We start from the raw sequence: 21,816 nt of genomic DNA, 5'->3' as shown, positions 1-21,816 counted from the left end.
ACATCCAGAGGCCTAGAAATGAAGGCCAAACCGCGCAATAGCGGTAAGGGGCATTAAGCCCTCCCACCCTCCACCACATGGGGGAGGAAACTCTAAGTTCTGATGAAATCAGATGTCAGAGTGACGCAGCGGAAAAACTCTCCTGCCCGGTCATCTATGACTGAAGGCTATAAGGACTCAAATAATCCTTCCCACCTCACGGACCCACAGGTCCTCTTGAATGCTTCGTTAAACATGAGCACTCATCGCTTCTACCGAACCAGCCGAGCAGAACAGCGCAACGTGAACAGCCGCAAAACCTAACAAACCCGACAGGACCAGCCTGCACCTAAGGTCCCAACCGGCAAGCTGCATAAATTCTCCCTCGTAGGGGAAAAAACTGAAAACAGACATTTTTAACAGAGGACTAACATGTCCAACAACTTCTGAAGAAGTAATAAAGAGTATCAATCCCAGAAGGTTCCCGAAGGAAACAAAAACAAATAAAAGACATCCCATCGGTTATAAATAAAATATAAGGCAACCCGGAGCTTAATGACCAAAAGACACAGGCCTACCCGCAGGATAAGCCAAACTGAGCCGTACCTCAAAAAACTGGGAAAGATCTCAACAAATGACAATCAGTAGATTACTTCATCCCCACATGTCTAATGAGGTGCACCATTCGAATTATCAGACTGAAATTCCACCTTTTTTGGTAACGATAGGGTCATTCAATAACTGAAAAACATGTCTGAGCAACACGTGAAGGCATGCAATCCTGTAACTGAATGCACAACACTCAGGGACAGATACCCCCGTGGGGAACTGTAGAGGCCCTCCCCAAGGTGGAAGGCCCGGGACAATAGGGCACGAGCACATTCTCAAATAAACGCCTGGACTCTGCAGACGAACCATCGCCAACATTATGTGGAAGCGAAAACATGCTGCAACCTCCAGGGGAAACACGCCACCCCGCATGGAGGTACCATAAACTGGGTTACCCGCATGTGCAAGTATGATTTGGTAGGGAACTCGCCTCTCGGAGGACAGGACCCCAGAGGCGGATGGCTCAGCAATCCCTTGATTCACCAAGCCTGAGGAACCAGGCATACGGAACAAAACTGGTTGACAGGTGTCAACGAGGCCACTTCGGATTCATCACCGGACACAGAATCTGAAATCAAAATAGTCTCAGCATCAGAATCCTCTATAGCTGGATAGAGGATATTTAAATATGGACTAAAGTAGCGAAAACTAAAACGGCACCTGACACCCCCAATGGCTAGGGCATTCACCACCTCCTATGACCAAACCCCTGAGGACAAGAAAATTTCCTTTGCCGATGATCAGGAATGCGGAAATGGAACAACGGAAGGTAGCCACGCCCGAACACAGGGTGAACCGTACAGTCCAAACAAGCGCTCCCAACCAAAAGGCTGCGTCACTTCCAAAGGCCTCAATGTTCCAACCACGAGCCCAGTAAACATAGCAAATAAGCAGGTTGAATCACATAAACATGATTGTAACCCCCCCCTGTTCAATAACCCCCCTCAGGAGATATTAACCCTTGATTCCAAGATACTAAAAGAGACTCACTGAGACCCTTATATATAGTTAGACCGGCAAGGTGGTAGCCTCTCGGGAAACATTCACATTACAGTACATTGCAAATAAAGTAAAATGAAACGATCTCACCAGAATCTAAGCTGTGGAACAGGAACACGGTGCTTCAAGTGTGATGGATAGTAGCATCACCTCCACAATGGACTTGAGAGAAGAAAGCAGGCAGCGAAGGTCGACAACGCTGATTGCTTGAGAAGCTGTTAACATGAGTCGGGATGGTTTCGCAGAAAAAAACTCCCTGCATCTCCGGACTGTAACTTACATCCAAGCCCCCACTGAGAGACTGACAGGACTACTTAAAACTCCTGTCCCATGCCAAAGAGTACTACCCTCCATAAGAGACAAAAACAAAAATTAAAAATTCTAACACTTCTCTGCCATCCTCCTGGGATGAATGGCAAAGAATGACTAGGGGATGAGGGGAGTGGTAGGAGTATTTAAGCCTTTGGCTGGATTGTCTTTGCCTCCTCCTGGTGGCCAGGTTCTTATTTCCCAAAAGTAATGAATGCAGCTGTGGACTCTTTCCATTTAAGAAAAAAATGTTGAAGTAGACGGTCTCTTCAAATGTAAATCGGTAAATATAAAATCAGAGTAAAGTATGTAGTATGCAGGATAAATCACAGTGACACCTGAGGAGGGCAAGTGACAAACTCCCATAAGGAGATTTACTCTCACTGTCAGTAGTAGTCCTGTATACCCCTCTGCCCTATTCCAGGGTCCCTGAGGGGGATAATGGTTCTTACATTGATGTGACAACGCCTTTCAATCGACGTGTAGATCAGCACTTAGAGATTCACCATCACTCCTTGCTGGAGGCAAAGAATTGGCAAAGAAATCATAGGAAAGTGTGAGGGATTAAAGCGCTTTTGTATTGTCGTCTTTGCCTCCTCCTGTAGGACTGGACATTAAACCCACATGTGATGACTCATGGATTGTACAAGGTTAAGATGTGGGTGTGCTAGGGGGGGTGTAAGCCTCTCTCGGGGAACCACCTCAAAAAGGTTTCAAAGGGTATAAGATAAAAATGTGGTATGGGAGAGGGCGCTAATGAGCTGAAACAACAAAATTTAAATATATCAAATCTCAACATAGGTATAAAAGACCTTATATAGAGCACTCTATAAATCTCTAATGTGATAAATCAAAAATGTTAAAAAGACTTATTTGTGAAAATGGTATATATTTATAAGCAATAAGCTTAAGCATTAATCTGTACATATAAAATACAAATCTCAGTGTTAAATAAAAATCAGGGACGTCTCCCTTAGACATATGTAAAAGTGCATGAAACTAAAGTCCGTATTGACCACCTTTATTTGAATTGAGTGAAAGTTCAATATGTCAGTTTAGGATAGAATCGGTTAAAAACAATTTCGCTTAAAAGCAATAAAGTGCTGGGAGAATTTCAGAGACGTCAAAGACACAATACCTTTGGGCCTTGTGTTGAATAGACTCACCACCGGGAGTATCACCTGCAGCTAACAGTTAGCTGCAGCTCGTATCACCCTCCGATTTCGCTGTGTACTTTTCCTCAGCATGTGGGTACAGCTACAACTTCCGTGTATATCACGTGACCCTCTAACGGCTTTTTCCGATTGGTCAATACTTAATGTCTCTGTATTCAGATTTAAGGCACTGTGGAATTTCAACAAGTACTTGACCTTTAGTAATCTTGGGTGGACCAGGCACTCCAAACAATGGTCGACGCGTTTTTCCCAGTTTCTGGGCTTTATCAAGAGTGTAATTGAATGTTGGTGCAAAATATTTATATGCTTTGATAGCATTTGATTGGATCCTGGATTAAGGTGGTATTATGACGATCAAAGCGGTCTTATGTGTAAAGGTGGAATTTAAAAGATTTCCATCTTAGTTTACAAAATGATGGAATTAAGCAAAATTAACAAAGATGGCTATCGCAATCTAAATGTTCATAACAAAAAAAGATAATATTACTAGACAAAACTAAATATAGTGAGCAATAAAAAATGTGATATGTACACATAGAAATTATTTAAATTTTAATTATGGCGATCAAAGTGATCTTTATTCTAAAACATTTCCATTAGTTTACAAAATGATGGAATTAAGCAAAATTAACAAAGATGGCTATCGCAATCTAAATTTACACAACAATAAGATAATATTACTAGACAAAACTAAATATAGTGAACAATAAAAATGTGATATGTGCTCATAGAAAGTATTTCAAATTCTAAGTGATGTGAACAAATTATTACCTTTATATAACATTTAGAATTACTATAGGTGATGTAGATAGGAATACGTGAATAAGGTTAATGTATAATAAAAATCAAGTAAATAAATGTGGTTATAGAAAAGGACTAAGGTCAATCTCTAAGTTGAGACCCCTTGGTTTCATGGTTATCATCTTATAGATAAGTTCTGCTTCTTTATGTAACAATTTCTGTTCATAATCCCCTCCTCTCAAATTGGGCTTTACTTTACAAACCCCACAGTATTTTAGATCTCTCGCTCTGTTGTTGCGTATCTCCCTAAAATGTTTGTAAATACAGTATATGTAAATTACCTTTTCTTATACAGTATAAATGTTCTTTGATTCTGTATCTTAGGGGTCTGGTAGTTTCCCCTAAGTATTAAAGTTTGCAACTGCATTCTATAACATAAATCCCGCCCTTGTCAGAGCATCTAATTAAATACTTAATTTAAATTTTTTCTTTTGATTGGGATGATAATAGTTCTTTTGTTCTCACTCCATGTTGACATTATACGTTATATGTAGTTACAAATGGTGTATCTGTTTGTAAATTTTTGGCCTCAATATTACTTTCTTTAATTCTGTTTCCCGATACCAACCAGGGCCGGCGGAAGCGCAAGGCAGTATAGGCAGCCATCTTAGGGAGCCTCCAGCAGGGGGGCGCCAAGAGCGGGCTGTTTGAATTTAGGGGATTGTGTGAGAGTTCCTATCCACTGGCGTTAATACGATCTACAGGTTTTATTATTTGCCTTGTTGCTAGTTAGGTAAAATTAGTGCGATTCCACCTTAAGAGGAGAAAGGGGAGCAGCTATTAGTAAGGCAGGCGGGGCACAAAGCGGAATGATGAGATAGAGGGATAGGCATGCAAGCAGTTTTAAACAGGCACGGGCTTGTTATAGAGAAGAGAGGAGCTGAGGAGGCCATGTGTAGAGGTCCTGAGATTAGTGGATTTAAAGGCAGCACAGAGGTATGTAACGGTATTTGCCAAGAGTTCCATAGTTTACAGGCACCGCATCTACCTCTGGTCTAGATCTCCTCGTGGCACAAGGCAGAAAGAGAGGAGAACTGGCCCAGAGGCAGATGCAGTGCCTGTGAAGTATGGAAGTGAAACAAAAGCAATGTTTGGGTGTGGGGGTGATGGGTCTATTGTCATACCAACCTGCTGCATACAGTACTAAGAACATATTGTACCTGGTCTGGTTTGGAAGACTTCTATGGGTCTCTTGAGTTCCGCTCTGGTTTTGGATGTTTATGCCCTCAGTAGAGATATCAACCCGGTTTCTTAAAGTCTGCCAGTGAGTTCAATAGGAGGATTAAAGTCTTGACTAATTTAATCATGACTAATTTGTTTTAAAACAGAACTTCAATCTCTCTAATAAAACAAATTTTGGCGATTTTTTTTAACAGGACTTATATAATAGATTTTTTAAAAGTGTTTTTTGGATGGTATATACCAATTATGCATATATTTTGGGGAGATGTCCTATTTACATTATTAATTTTGTTCATTTTTTGCTTTAATGAGTGAGAGTTTATATCTAACAATACATTATTAATTCACTATATTTAGCTGTGAGCGCCCTCTCTTGCATATATATATATATATATATATATATATATATATATATCCCCTTAAAGAAAATGAAGGCGCAAACAAATTGCTTGCATTAGCTAACATCATTTCTTTTGAGGTTTTCAATTTTCACCAGCTGTGCTAAATAAACTGTCTTTTTATGTATGTGGTTTGCAGTAAACTTTTGTTCTAAAATAATACATTTATTTTAATGATATACTCTAGTAGCAAAATCAAAATGCAATCCCCTGCTCTATGAATCCTTGTTAGGATAATACAGAACACATTCTCAGTATAACCCCATGATAAGAGCAAACTCTAGTTTGCTGCCTCTAAGGATTCTGGAAAAGGGCACGCAGGCTACTTTTTACTCTAATGAATTTAACATGGATCTATTTCCTTTTATGCATAATGTCCCTTACTCTGTCTCTCTCCCTCCCTCCCTTTCCCTGTCTCTCTCCCTTCCTCCCTTTATCTGTCTCTCTCCCTCCCTCCCTTCCTCTGTCTCCCTCCTTCCCTTCCTCGCCCTCCCTCCCTTCCTCTGTCTCTCTCTCTCTCTCTCTCTCTCTCCTTCCCTTCCTCTGTCTCTCTCCCTCCCTTCCTCTGTCTCCTTCCCTCTCTCCCTCCCTCTGTCTCTCTCCCTCCCTTCCTCTGTCTCTCTTCCTCCCCCCTTCCTCTGTCTCTCTCTCCCTCCCTTCCGCTGTCTCTCTCTCTCCCTACCTTCCTCTGTCTCTCTCTCCCTTCCTCTGTCTATCTCTATCTCCCTCCCTTCCTTTGTCTCTCTCTCTCTTCCTCCCTCTCTCTCTCCCTCCCTCTGTCTCTCTCTCTGTCTCTCTCTCTCTCTCTCTCTCTCTCCATACCTCTGTCTTTCCCTCCCTTCCTCTGTCTCTCTCTCTCCCTCCCTTCCTATCCCTCCCTTCCTTTGCATAACAAATTATCACATCTCATTAGATGTGCTAATTTCCTATGCAAAAATGTTATCATTGATTTACTTCTGAGACATAGAGGATTTTAATCTCAGGCTTTTATCTCCACTATAATTTTAATTAATATATATATATTGTTATGCAGCACTACCACAATTTGATTTGTTATGCGGCAAAACCATTGTTTGATTTGCTATGCGGTGCTACCACTGTTTGATGTGTTATGTGGCATTACCATTGTTTGATTTACATTTAGCCACCAATTAGCAAGAGCTACTCAGGTACTGAACCAGAAATGGGCTGGCTCTTAAGCTTTCATTCCTACTTTTCAAATACAGATAGCAAGAGAAAAAAACAAAATTGATAATAGGAATAAATTAGAAATTTGCTTAAAATTGCATGTTTTATCTGAATCATGAAAGAAAAAAAAATGGGTTTCGTATCCCTTTAACTAAAAATGAAGATGGTATGTAATCATGGGGGGGCGGCAAAATATATCCTCACCTGTGTGGCCAAAAATCCTAGCACCGGCCCTGATACCAACTCTTTTCTATCTTTGTCCCTAGCTTTATTTATAGCATTATATCTTGTTTATATCCCTTCTCATTAAATTTCTCCTCAAAAACTTTTACCTGATTTTCATAGTCTATAATTTTCGTACAGTTTTTACAAATTCTTAATGTCTGTCCATATGGAATATTGTCTTTCCATTTTTTCAGAAGGCAGCTGTTGGCATGTATATAGTTATTGCTGTCTACCTTTTTAAAATGTATACATGTACTTAGACCCTCATCTGTTACCATTATTTCTAAGTCCAAGAATATAATTCCTTCTCTACTAGCTGTATATGTGAATTGTAGACCTTTCTTATTCCTATTCATTTTTTGCATATGATGATCTATATACCATAACCTGAGGAATTCCCATTGGGAACGTAAAACATTATTATCTGTTACAGCTTATGGAGACACTATCTGCTATCAATAGTCACTGTTTGTGACCGCAAAGTCGTCTATACAATCAGTCACTGCAAAAGTCTCTATTCCGTCACTGAAAGTGACCGCCAAGAACCCTTCAGTCACTGATAGTGACCGCCAAGTAATTCAGTCACCGGGAGTGACCACCAAGTGTGGCAATTACATTGAACAACTGGAAACGTCCGCTCAGTGCACCTAGTCACTGGAAGTGACCGCCAAGTTCTTCTACACTGACCCCAAGATTCCTTTCAGGGAAGAGAGTACACAGATCTGAGATATATCTTTTAAAATAAATCTTACCTACCTGCATATCGGGGAACCCTGTGATACATTGTATCCATTCCATAGCTGGCAATCCATTCACATTATTTGTTTAACAGCTATTTTTCATCGCTACAGTATTGCTTTATTATTGCTACATTGAGCGATTTCACGTTCTCCCTGAGTGACGTCAGAGGCGTCACGTGAGTTCAATATAAAAGGCTGCATCCAGGTCACGGCCGGTAACGCCAAAAAGTGCATGTAAGCTGTAAGACCGATCTCTTAAGGTAACAAAGGTACATAGGATCGTAGATGTATTGACATCAGACGTCTAAAGGTACCTTACTTCGTTTACTTGAAGAGCCAAGTAAACTTGAAGAGCCATATTCCTTGGCTTCATTGTTTTTTTATCCCTTTTTATATACAAGTATTGCTATCAGCTTTTTCTAAATATGCCACTCTATATTGCTATCGGGAGCCATTTTATGTGTAAGGGAGACGTCCCTTTTATGTTTTATGATTGTGTTATTAAATTGTATACATTTAGAGTTTAATTACCTGCAGTCTGTCATTTGTCTATATCCAGTCATTTATTATATTTATATATTCTCCTACATAGGTTTTTATTTATACACTTAAAACTATTCACCCATTAAATCTGTGCTTTTAGCGCTCACTCTTTCTTTTATAACCGGTAACAGGTGTAAGAGCATTGTAGAAAGACATAGTAGTATATAAGCTGAACAATAGAATACTGTGAAACCTGCGGGCTTAGATTTAGGTCTTGCCTATATTAGTAGTGGAATGTATGGAAGAAATTCTCCACAGACCTGAGTAATTAAACCCTGTCGCCCATGTATGGGACCTATAACCAGGCTCCAACCAAAGAAAAGGATTGAAACAGCAAAGTCTATATATAAAACGTAACATTTATTAGATAAATGTTAAAATTCCATGGAGGAACAAATCAGGTACAAGGACAAAAGTAAACAGTATACGCATTTCGGCTGGTTGCCTTACTCACTACTGCTAAAAATTTCATTCATATGCTGATTTAAAAAGGGTGCACTCAACACCCATTGGGTAAAAAAAAAGCGATCAGTGACGTAACAATGTACCTGCAAGATATACGGATGCTATTATAACATTAAGTGGGTGAATAGCAATACACAATATAATTAACCTCACTCCTACAAATAAAGAACTAAGGTTATAGTGGTAGCAGTGCAAATAGAGACATTGCATGAAAAACTTACAAATGTCAAAGGTACAATGCAAATATAAACAATACTGGATATGAAGCATAAAGGCTTGCAATACATGATAAATATGTCACAACTCAAAAATATATATGAGATATGTATATGAGGACTGTAGGCCAAAAAGAAAACAGTGTGTGTGTGTCAGTGTGTGTGTGTGTGTGTGTGTGTGAACATGCAAGTGTGTGTCAGTGTGTGTGTGTACATGCAAGTGTGTGTTAGTGTGTGTGTGTACATATATCAGAATACATTGCAATATAGAAAATATAAAGACAAATTATTCCCAGTAATTAATCAAATCATACTCTGCGTTTAAACCCAGGGGTACCTTGGTGGATAATTTGAATATCCATAACATTTCACGTTTTTCCAGGAGCTTCTGTCTATCTCCACCTCTCTTAGGATAAGGTATTCTGTCTATTGCTAAACATCTAAAGGATGAAACCTCTTTCTGATGTTGAGTGACAAAATGTTGTACTATCGGTGTAGTAGATTTGCCTGAATGAATACTGGACAAATGTTTCCTGATACGGGACCTGATGTCCCGAGTCGTGAGTGCAACATATTGAATGTTGCAAGAAATCAGTTATCAAATAGATAACATAATTGGATGTGCAATTAAGACAATAAATGATGTCAAATGATTGATGTTTGACTGCAGATGTGAATACATCTGAGATAGTGATAAAGTCACAAGCTTTGCATCTACTGCTCCCACATCTGAACATACCTTTATATGTCAACCAACAACTCGTTGTAGCTTGAGGATTGCTCAAGACTGTGGGTGACAAATAGCTACCCAGTGTTTTGTTCCGACGATAGGAACATCTGATTCCTTCGGATACGCAGTTAATGAGCTTATCATCTGCCACAAGTAGTTTAAAATATTTTTTCACAATGTCACAAATAGACTGGTAGTCAGAGCTAAAATCAGTCACAAACGTAACCTGACCTGAATTATGATTGATGTTTCTCTTTTCCTTATTGATAAGGAGAGTTTTACGGTCAATACTCTGGACCTCTCGAACTGTCCTTCTGAATACATTTTTAGGGTATCTCCTCTTGTCCAAGCGATCTAATAGATCATTCTGATGTTCTATGAATGTTTCATTGGTGGAGCAATTCCTTTTGGCCCTAATCAGCTGTTCCTTGGCTATTGAGTATGTGACATTTTTGGGATGGCAACTCCTTGCATGTAGTACCGAGTTGCCCGATAAGGGCTTTCTATAGATGCTTGTCTCAATCCTACCTTCTTGGGTGACTCTTAAAGTGATGTCAAGAAAACTGATATTTGTCTTGTGTACTTCAAATGTAAATTTGAGATTAAGATTATTCTGAATGATGTAGGTAAGGAATTCTGCCATGCCATCTTTCTCACCCTTTCAAATGAAGAGCAGGTCATCTATGAAGGGACCAAAGTCTAAAATATTGGGCCTGTAGGGGTTCATATCTCCATAGATGTGGGACAGCTCCCACCAGCCCCCTCAAACTCAAAATAATTGTGGCATAGCAAAAAAAAACTGTTACCTCAATCACGTATTTCTGAAAATCAGTACTCAAGTAAGAAAAATTAGTTAAGATAAATTCCAAAGCTTGGAGGCCTAGCTCATGGGGTATGAAAGAATATAAGGCAGTGACATCAACCGTCATCCAATTGTGGGTGGAATCCCATTGCATGTTATTTGAAATAATTTTTTATTGACATTTAAACAATACAAAAGAATAAACAAGACCTTCACAGAAGACAAAGCCACTTAATGACAGATAGATCAATGAGACCAATATTAGTAGACAGTAACTAAGATTTCCTAAAAGCATTTAAAACATTTATATTTGTATCGCTATATAGATGGAATTAATTGGTCGATTACTCCTTAAACAACAGCTATCGTGCATCTTGTCTGTCAGTTTGTCTGGGGGACCTGAGTGGGGTAAGGACACCTCCTCATTCCCATCTTAACCAAAAAATGTATGAAGATCTTGAATACAAAGGGAGTACCGAGAAAAGTTGGGAAAATCAAAGGGGGAAGAGAAGAAGATAAGAGGGGAAGATGAAGAAGAGTAAGAAAAGAGTGCCTCCCGACCATGACACACCCAGTGGAATTTTCATCAATAAGGATAATATTATGATTAACCAACGGATGTATAAAGGCATATAAGAGCTCTGCTGAATTGGGTCTATTGACAATTCAAACAGTATTATATGGAGTCATGTGTGATCCAATAAAACCAGACTTTGTGAAAAGCTTCCTGAGTGTCTTGTAATATTGCTGCCTGAGAGGACATATTGTATATGTGCCTAATTTTCTGTAAAATTTCGTCCCAGGGGGGAGCCCCCTCCTTCCAGTGACAGGCTATACATATACGTGTAGCTGTACATAAAATTTTGATAAATTGATTAATGTCTTTATTAAACTGCCTTAAGCGTACATTCAATAGGGCTTGGTTCATCGACAACTGAATGGGGCTATCTAGTATCCTACTTAAAAGGAGTGAAAGCAGAGCAATTTAGTAATTTGCGTTTTGTTTATACTGGTCTCCGCTTTAACAGCCTTATGAATCTGCGTGCCTACAAATTTAATAGAATAGCTCAAACTCTCTGGCTGTATGACGCTGCTTTGCTTACTAGCGATTAGTTCCACCATTTTGTTGGTCTTTGTGAACTCCCGCTCTGTGTACCTGGTTCCCGCTGTCCTCTCAGACTGACCTGGGCAATGTAGTATTTGACGTTGTAAGTCAGCCAGCATAGCCTTGGTTTGCAGATAAAGTTCCTCCTCCATTTATTGGAGTTGAAAAGTTATAAAACGTTTAAGAGAGATGCAGTCCTTTGTGTGTCTAATTCACCCGGGTTACCGGGGAGGAGTGCCTTGGTTCTTGAGAGGTTCACAGCCAGAGGCCCTAGCAGTCCGTTTCAGGGCTCGTAGAAGGAATATAACTTGTTCTGAGACCTTCTATTTGTGCCTCGAGTGAAAGTATAAATTGTCCCGACTGAATATCTAAGAAAGGAGCATAAATATTTTGACGAAGGATTGAGCAGGAGCCTCTGAAAATGTGACTAAGCGCCATTGCTGCCCGGACACACCCCCCCAGTAAATTTCTACCCCACCCATGACAAGGGACGAAATTTAGAACTTTCCAAATCAAATGTATTCAAAGATTTGGAAAAAAAAGATTATCTTTCGGAATTTCAGAAATAATGAAAACATAAATTAAAAAGAACAAAAGAAATTGAGAACCTTACAAAAAGATAAAGACATTATCGTCAAACCAGCTGACAAGGGGGGCAGAGTGGTTTTCATGGACACTAACGCATACCTAAATGAGGCACATAGACTATTAAATTATACCACCACCTATGAAAAGTTAACACAAAATCCCACAGAGAAATATAAAAAGAGAGTAATGAAACTTCTAGATGATGCAAAGACGAAGGAAATATTAAAGGAAAGAGAATATAAATATTTAACACCCTCATTTTCAAGAATCCCAATATTTTATTTCCTCCCGAAGATACACAAATCCCTTGAAAATCCACCAGGGAGACCAATTATCTCGGGAATTCAATCAATTACAGCTAATTTATCACAATACATGGATTAATTACTTCAACCTTATGTGAAGGGATTACCTTCTTATTTGCAAGATTCAACTAGTGTCATAAAATTATTGGAAAATATCAATTGGAAGGCAAATATGTTCTTAATTACATGCGATGTAACATCTTTTTACACAAACATACCACATAATCAGGGGATTGAGGCGATAGAGTATTTCCTTAATAAAGATGAACATATGCATCCAGAACAGAGAAAATTCATAATAGACAGTGTAAACGTTATTCTCCAACACTATTATTTTTCATTTGGTAACACATTTTATAATTAAATAAAAGGTACAGCTATAGGGACCAGTTTCGCCTCCAAGTTATGAAAACTTATACATGGGAAATTGGGAACAAGAGTTCCTACAAGAAGGCGGACTTGGGGAGCCCCTGGTCTCCAATAGTTACATCGATGATATTCTTATTCTATGTAGAGGGGAAGCAAATGAATTTGATCATCATATGCAAACAATGAATAGGAATAATAAAGGTCTACATTTCTCATATACAGCTAGTCAAGAAAGAATTATATTCTTGGACTTAGAAATAATGGTTACAGACGAGCGTCTAAGTATATACATAAAATAGAACAAGACAAAGGAAAAAAAAATATTTATGGGACCAAACTTGCAGGTTTTTATCCCTGCCTGACATGAAAGGACTGTCAACATGGAGTAACAACAAAGGAACTAGTATCATCCCAAACTGATTTTTTTTTTTTTTTTTAAATAAGGATATAATTAAATGCTCTGACAAGGGCGTGATATATGATATAGAATGCAGTTGCAAACGTCAATACATAGAGAAACTACCAGATCCCTAAGATACAGAATCAAAGAACATCTATACTGTATAAGAAACTGTAATTTAGACACATATATTTACAAATATTTTAGGGAGATACACAACAATAGAGTGAGAGATCTAAAATACTGTGGGGTTTGTAAAGTAAAGCCCAATTGGAGAGGAGGGGATTATGAACAGAAATTGTTACATAAAGAAGCAGAACGTATCAATAAGATGAAAACCATGAAACCAAGGGGGTCTCAACTCAGAGACTGACCTTAGTCCTTTTCTATAACCACATTTATTTACTTTTTTATTATACATTAACCTTAATCACGTATTCCTATCTACATCAAATTTCAGAATATTACGAATTGACATTCACATACTCTTAAATATAAAATTTCAGAAAATTAAACATCTATAGTAACTCTAAAAGTTATATAAAGGTAATAATTTGCTCACATCACTTAGAATTTGAAATAATTTCTATGAGCACATATCACATTTTTATTGTTCACTATATTTAGTTTTGTCTAGTAATATTATCTTATTGTTGTGTAAATTTAGATTGCGATAGCCATCTTTGTTAAATTCTGCTTAATTACATAATTTTGTAAACTAAGATGGAAATGTTTTAGAATAAAGACCGCTTTGAGCGCCATAATTAAAATTATAAATAATTTCTATGTGTACATATCACATTTTTTATTGTTTACTATATTTAGTTTTGTCTAGTAATATTATCTTTTTTTGTTATGAACATTTAGATTGCGATAGCCATCTTTGTTAATTTTGCTTAATTCCATCATTTTGTAAACTAAGATGGAAATCTTTTAAATTCCACCTTTACACATAAGACCGCTTTGATCGTCATAATACCACTTTAATCCAGGATCCAATCAAATGTTATCAATGGATATCAATATTTGGCACCAACATTCAACTACACTCTTGATAAAGCCCAGAAACCAGACGAAACGCGTTGACAATTGTTTGGGGTGCCTGGTCCACCACAGATAAGTAAAGGACAAGTACTTGTTGAAGTTCCACAGTGCCTGACATCTAAATACAGAGACATTAAGTACTGACCAATCGGAAAACGACTAGAGGGTCACGTGATATAGACGGAAGTTGAAGCTGTACTAACACGCTGAGGAAAAGTACACAGCGAAATCGGAGGGTGATACGAGTCGCAGCTAATGGTTAGAAGAGCCTTATCCGCATCAGGTGATACTCCCGGTGGTGAGTCTATTCAACGCAAGGACCGAAGGTATTGTGTCATTAACGTCTCTGAAATTCTCAAAGCACTTTATTGCTTTTAATCGAAATTGTTTTAACCAATTGTATCCTAAATGGGTATATTGTACTTTCACTTAAATCAAATTAAGGTGGTCAATACGGACTTTAGTTGCATGCACTTTTCATATGTCAAAGGGAGACGTCCCTGATTTTTATTCAACGCAGAGATTTTCATTTTATATGTACAGATTAGCGCTTAAGCTTAGCGCTTATTAATATATACCATTTTCACAAATATGTCTTTTTCACATTTTTGATTTATCACATTAGAGGTTTATAGAGTGTTCTATATAAGGTCTTTTATACCTATGTTGAGATTTGATATATTGTAATTTTGGTGTTTCAGCTCATTAGCGCCCTCTCCCACACCACATTCCTATCTTATGACTCATGGATTTACATGATTTTATGAACAAAATAGAGGCTTTACGAGATAAGTTATCAAGTTAAATCTTTAAATGTAACACTGTAGGCTAACAAATAATATTCTTCATTATTAAGGACATACTGTATGTGTGTGTATATATATATATATATATATATATATATATATATATATATATATATAGAATATAATGCATCAGCACTCCATTTATATATAATTTATCCACAAAAATGAAAGGATTAATGGGGTAACCCCCAAATTTCCCCTTTCACCTGTGCACGGAGAGTTAAATAATTGGTTATAAATCTAAAAGAGAAAATAGTAACTCTTAATCCAGCACATTGGGATGGATAAAAATAAATAAAATTAACAGGATTAGTACTATCCTCAAGAAAACAAAGGCAGATAGCAGGTCATGTTATAAATCACATTTATCAGAAATCAAAATCATAGCAAAAAAACGGTGTACATATTATAAATTGTTGTGGCAACAAAATTAAATTAATTGAAAGTCCCATATAATTCTGTGAATCATATTAAGGAACCCTATATAGAGGCCTCTATTCCAGGGTATATATAAAAAACTTAATCCTGGTTTACTTTTCGAGACAATAAAGTCCCATAAATAGGTCTCCAAAAATGTGAAACATCCTGCAAACAGTGAGAGTCTATTTTGAAAGACAGGTAACGTGAACAGTTCCGTTGTTATTAATCTCAATTTCCACAACAGCAGATATAGCAACGTTCACAGTTAACCTAAGATCGACTTAGGATCAGATGTAGCAAGACAGGTAATTGCACAGTGTTCTGTGGTATCGCTACTTACACAGCAGCTAATATGGCGGTCAGGTGGTTAACTTAAGATCGACTTAAGACCCCGTATATCATTGTGAATATATCTCTGCTTCTGTTATTAGAATGATATTACCTGTTCTTTGAATTCCTTCTGTCTCAAAGGTATCCTGAATGTGCAAGGCACTTAGTGGTGTATCCCACGCCTTACTTATTTGCAGGACGCTGTACTTTGGCTCCTTACGTCTCCACAATGTGATTAATTAATATGATTCACAGAATTATATGGGACTTTCAGTTAATTTAATTTTGTTGCCACAACAATTTATAATATGTACACTGGTTTTTTTCTATGATTTTGATTTCTGATAAATGTGATTTATAACATGATCTGCTATCTGCCTGTGTTTTCTTGAGGATAGTACTAATCCTGTTAATTTTATTTATTTTTATCTATCCCAATGTGCTGGATTAAGAGTTACTATTTTCTCTTTTAGATATATATATATATATATATATATATATATATAATGTAACAGTTTCACAGAGATGGAATGGCACAGCACTCTGAGACGAACAAAAGCTGTTCTGGAGTCAAAGATGGGCCTACTCCATTGTAGGTTTTTAACATTAATATGTTGTAAGGTGTTTTCAAAATTTTCCCTGTATATAATAACTATAATGTTATTATCCACCGGTATACAATAATCTAGCAAGTACATTCCTTCAGAGGTTTATGTTATTTTTGTGTAACTGCTAATGCAAAAAAAAAATCATATGCCTTCAATGGTATTCAAGAGAAGTTAGTTGCTGTCTTGGAGCTTCATAATTTCTGTTATAATTTTCCAATCATTTTTGCCCATTCTATATCTGCTAATGATTTCTAACATTAATTAAAATAAAATCTTGTTTAGGGACAATATAAGCTAATTGGCATGACTTTTAATTATCTGACAGTATCACTGGTAAGGAAAGGCTAGGTCCCTGTAACTATACATAAATTAGACTGCTATTTTCTTCACGCAGACTCATTTTTACAATAGTTTCTAAAATAAAAAAGCAAACTACACATTTTCACTTTAAGTATATTAAACACTGTATGGCCCCAACGAAAATAAAATAAATTCAGAAAAATGTATTTGAATGCAGAATGTTCTTCTCTATTAAAGACACAAGAGGCCAAAAAAGTTGTATCTTCCCATACAACAAGCTGTGTTAATTCTATTTGAATATCTTTCTGTTATTTTGTGCAATTAATCTTCTAAAACCTCTCTATAGCAATTATCTGTGTTGCATTTCTCTGCTACAGCTTTCAAAAATTATGTTTTGCTTAACCGTGCTTTAGATATTTTCTTATTTTTGTAAATAGTTTCACTTTAAATATACATATTTAATTGTGATACTTTCTCATTCTCCCTGTAAAATGACTATGGTTAAATAAAATGATTGTTACCATGCTTCCCATAGTCATTGAGTCCAGCTGCCTGGATGTCCACATTGTGAATCTTACAAAGGACTTGGTTCATTGCAGTATATATAGCCTGGCGATCCCTTGCGTCCAGTCCTGGAAGAGCAGCATCCTTAAATATACGCCCAGTTAGGTACTCCATGAGGTAGAATGGAGTTCCAATGATACTATGAAAATATCAAAATGTAGTTTTAGCAGTTACTTATAGCAGCAGTTTATCAGATGGCAATGTTTGCTTAAAAAGGACATTGTTTTGATAGAAGACCTTTACCTGGAATCTTCACAAAGGCTAATCACCTTGGGTACAGGAACTTCAGACTCACCAAGTGCTTTAATTATTCTAAAAATAGGGAAGAACCACATGAAGAGAAATGGATAAACAATGCATTGGTAAATAAGGAAAAGAGGGTAAGACAAAGGAAAATATTAAACATAATGAAAAGAAAAAATCAGGATGCAGGAAGGGCAGGCAATATTTAACAGTCAAAAAAGGGTGTAGTGGGTGGAGATGTGACTATTGGTTTAAGGGGTATAAAACACTAAGCAGAAACCATTGCAGTGCTTATTATCATTTTAAAAGGTTGTTACCTTTTATTTAGTTTTGTAACTACATTTATGAAGTGTTAATTGATGTAATATATCTTCTAATCTAAAGTAACATTAGTTAGTTTAATAAAATCGCAATAAAGTTGCACTTTACAGTATAAGACAAAAGTAAGGAACTTTATAAAAGCTTCAGCAAATTTTCAGGGTTCCTGCCCCTTTATCAAGCAAATACAACACAATACAGACATTTAAACCCATACCCATAAAACAAGAGCCAATCCTGTGCATGTGGGCTTAGGGCGTAGCTTCCTACAATACATATTTTTCTTTATTTTAACCCTTGCCCACACCTTTACACAAAGAACTGCCCTAGATTAAAATCAAACCTAAAAAGAGTGCTAATAACTTTAAAGTGAATATCACTTTTGATGCTAAAGTGCCTGGTTTTTAAAAAATTTAATCAAAAACAGGGGCACTTTAATTCATCAAAATTTACATTTCACTCCTGTTGAGAAAAAAAACGTACCTTTTACTCTTCACAGCAGCTCCAGCTTCCTCCACCCGTCGCAAAGCCTCTTCCTGGGTCTAAAATGAGGAATCCGGCTTCCTCCAACCACGGCGTTGAATCAGACACTGATTCCCCCGGGGGAGGCCGTGATTGGAGGATGACCTATCCATCATTTCTGACGTCAGAAATGGCTTGCAACGACCGGAGGAAGCTGGAGCTGCTGTCAAGATTAAAAGTTAAGTATTTTTTCACAACAGGAGTGAAATGTAAATTTTGATGAATTAAAGTGCCACTGTTTTTAATCGAATTTTTAAAAAACAGACACTTAAGCATCAAAATTGACATTCACTTTAAGAGCAAAACAGAATTTATGTTTACCTGATAAATTTCTTTCTCCTATGGTGTATCCGGTCCACGGCTTCATCCTTACTTGTGGGGTATTCTCTTCCCCTACAGGAAGTGGCAAAGAGAGCACACAGCAGAGCTGTCCATATAGCTCCCCTCAGGCTCCGCCCCCCCAGTCATTCGACCGACGGTTAGGAGAAAAAGGAGAACCATAAGGTGCAGTGGTGACTGTAGTTTACAAAAAATAAATTTAAACCTGACCAAAATGCCAGGGCGGGCCGTGGACCGGATACACTGTAGGAGAAAGAAATTTATCAGGTAAACATAAATTCTGTTTTCTCCTACATTGGTGTATCCGGTCCACGGCTTCATCCTTACTTGTGGGAACCAATACCAAAGCTTTAGGACACGGATGAAGGGAGGGAACAAGTCAGGTAACCTAAACGGAAGGCACCACTGCTTGCAAAACCTTTCTCCCAAAAATAGCCTCCGAAGAAGCAAAAGTAATGAATTTGTAAAATTTGGCAAACGTATGCAGTGAAGACCAAATCGCTGCCTTACAAATCTGTTCAACAGAAGCCTCATTCTTGGAAGCCCATGTGGAAGCCACAGCTCTAGTAGAGTGAGCTGTAATTCGTTCAGGAGGCTGCCTTCCAGCAGTCTCATAAGCCAAACGGATGATGCTTTTTAGCCAGAAAGACAGAGAGGTCGCAGTCGCCTTTTGACTTCTCCTCTTGCCAGAATAGACGACAAACAAGGACGATGTTTGTCTGAAGACTTTAGTTGCTTTTAGATAAAACTTTAAAGCACGAACCCCATCAAGATGGTGTAACAGACGTTCCTTGTTAGAAACTGGATTAGGACACAGAGAAGGAACAACTATTTCCTGGTTGATATTCTTATTGGAAACCACTTTTGGAAGAAAACCAGGTTTGGTACGTAAAACGACCTTATCTGTATGAAACACCAGATAGGGTGAATTACACTGCAAAGCAGACAATTCAGAAACTCTTCTCGCAGAAGAAATAGCTACAAAAAAACAAAACTTTCCAAGATAGTAACTTAATATCTATGGAATGTAGAGGTTCAAACGGAACCCCTTGAAGATCTGAAAGAACTAAATTTAGACTCCATGGAGGAGCCACAGGTCTGTAGACAGGCTTGATTCTGACTAAAGCCTGTACAAACCCTGAATATCTGGCATGGCTGCCAGACGCTTGTGTAACCAGACAGAGCAGATATCTGTCCCCTAAAAGAACTAGCTGACAGACCTTTCTCCAATCCTTCTTGGAGAAAAGATAGTATCCTTGGAATCCTAATCTTACTCCATGAGTAACCCTTGGATTCGCACCAGCAAAGATATTTCCGCCATATCTTATGGTAAATTTTCCTGGTGACATATTCACCAGGTCTGCATACCAAGTCCTGCGTGGCCACGCAGGAGCTATTAGAATTACCGAAGCCTTCTCCTGCTTGATCCTGGCTACTAGCCGGGGGAGAAGGGGAAACGGTGGAAAGACATAAGCTAGATTGAACGACCAAGGCGCTACTAAGGTATCTACCAATGTCGCCTTGGGATCCCTGGACCTGGACCCGTAACGTGTAGCTTTGAAGTTCTGACGTGACGCCATCAGATCCAGATCTGTAATGCCCCATAGCTGGGTCAGCTGAGCAAAAAACCTCCGGGTGGAGTTCCCACTCCCCCGGATGGAAAGTCTGAAGACTCAGATAATCCGCTTCCCAGTTGTCCACTCCTGGGATGTGAATTGCTGATAGATGGCAGGAGTGATCCTCTGCCCATTTGATGATCTTGGATACCTCCCTCATCGCCAGGGAACTCCTTGTTCCCCCCTGATGATTGATGTACGCAACAGTCGTCAAGTTGTCCGACTGAAAACTGATGAATTTGGCCTCCGCTAGTTGAGGCCATGCCTGGAGCGCATTGAATATCGCTCTCAATTCCAAAATGTTTATCGGGAGAAGAAATTCTTCCCGAGACCATAGACCCTGAACCTTCAGGGACTTCCAGACCGCGCCCCAGCCTAAGAGGCTGGCGTCGGTCATGACAATGATCCACTTCGGTCTTCGGAAACTCATTCCCTGAGACAGGTGATCCTGAGACAACCACCAGAGGAGTGAGTCTCTGGTTTGCTGGTCCATCTGAATCTGGGGAGAAAAATCTGCATAATCCCCATTTCATTGTTTGAGCATGCACAGTTGCAATGGTCTTAAATGAATTTGAGCAAAAGGAACCACGTCCATTGCCGCAACCATTAGTCCTGTTACCTCCATGCACTGAGCTATGGAGGGTTGAGGAATCGACTGAAGAACTCGACAAGTGTTTTAGTTTCCTGACCTCTATCAGAAAGATTTTCATTTCTACCGAGTCTATTATTGTTCCCAGGAAGGGAACCCTTGTGAACGGGGACAGAGAACTTTTTTCTATGTTCACCTTCCACCCTTGAGACCTTAGAAAGGCTAGAACAATGTCCGTATGAGCCCTTGCTTTGTGAAAAGACGACACCTGTTCTAGTTAAGGTGCTACTGCAATGCCCCTTGGCCTTAGCACCGCTAGAAGGGACCCTAGCACCTTTGTGAAAAATCTCGGAGCAGTGGCCAATCCGAAGGGAAGAGCCACAAACTGGTAATCCGAATGGTTTCCATTTGGAATGATGGAACTCTGAGTAATTGGTCTAGGATCTTTAAATCCAGAATTGGCCTGAAAGTTCCTTCCTTTTTGGGAACTTCAAACAGGTTTGAGTAAAATCCCAGTCCTTGTTCTGCTGTTGGAACTGGGTTTATCACTCCCATTTTTAAAAGGTACTCTACGCAATGTAAGAATGCCTGTCTCTCTATCTGGTCTAAAGATAAGCGAGACAAGTGGAACCTTCCCCTTGGAGGAAGGTCCTTGAATTCTAGAAGATACCCCTGAGAGACAATTTCTAGTGCCCAGGGGTCCGGAACATCTCTTGCCCAGGCCTGAGCAAAGAGAGAAAATCTGCCCCCTACTAGATCCGGTCCCGGATCGGGGGCTACCCCTTCATGCTGTCTTGGTAGCAGCAGCAGGTTTTTTGGCCGGTTTACCCTTGTTCCAGCCTTGCAATGGTTTCTATGCTGGTTTGGGCTGGGGTGCGTTACCCTCTTGCCTAGTGGCTGTAGAGGTAGAAGCCGGTTCGTTCCTGAAATTGCGAAAGGAACGAAAATTAGACTTATTTTTAACTTTGAAAGGTCTATCCTGTGGAAGGG

The 21,816-nt window shown here is 38.6% G+C and overlaps 1 protein-coding gene across 2 annotated transcripts in view; it reads right to left on the bottom strand.

Annotated features, from left to right (window-relative positions):
- Positions 1-21,816, bottom strand: part of ACAD10 (acyl-CoA dehydrogenase family member 10) — a 392,348-nt gene that overhangs the window by 197,020 nt on the left and 173,512 nt on the right. For both annotated transcript variants that reach the window (XM_053701717.1, XM_053701716.1), the window contains exons 8-9: positions 17,443-17,511; positions 17,157-17,338 (exon numbers count right to left, since the gene is read on the bottom strand). In XM_053701717.1, the coding sequence (XP_053557692.1) occupies positions 17,157-17,338; positions 17,443-17,511 (251 nt within the window). The remainder of the gene's footprint in view (positions 1-17,156; positions 17,339-17,442; positions 17,512-21,816) is intronic.

The sequence above is a fragment of the Bombina bombina genome, chromosome 2, assembly GCF_027579735.1.
Source record: "Bombina bombina isolate aBomBom1 chromosome 2, aBomBom1.pri, whole genome shotgun sequence".
Lineage (NCBI taxonomy): Eukaryota > Metazoa > Chordata > Amphibia > Anura > Bombinatoridae > Bombina > Bombina bombina.
This window is presented reverse-complemented; position numbering and strand designations above follow the sequence as displayed.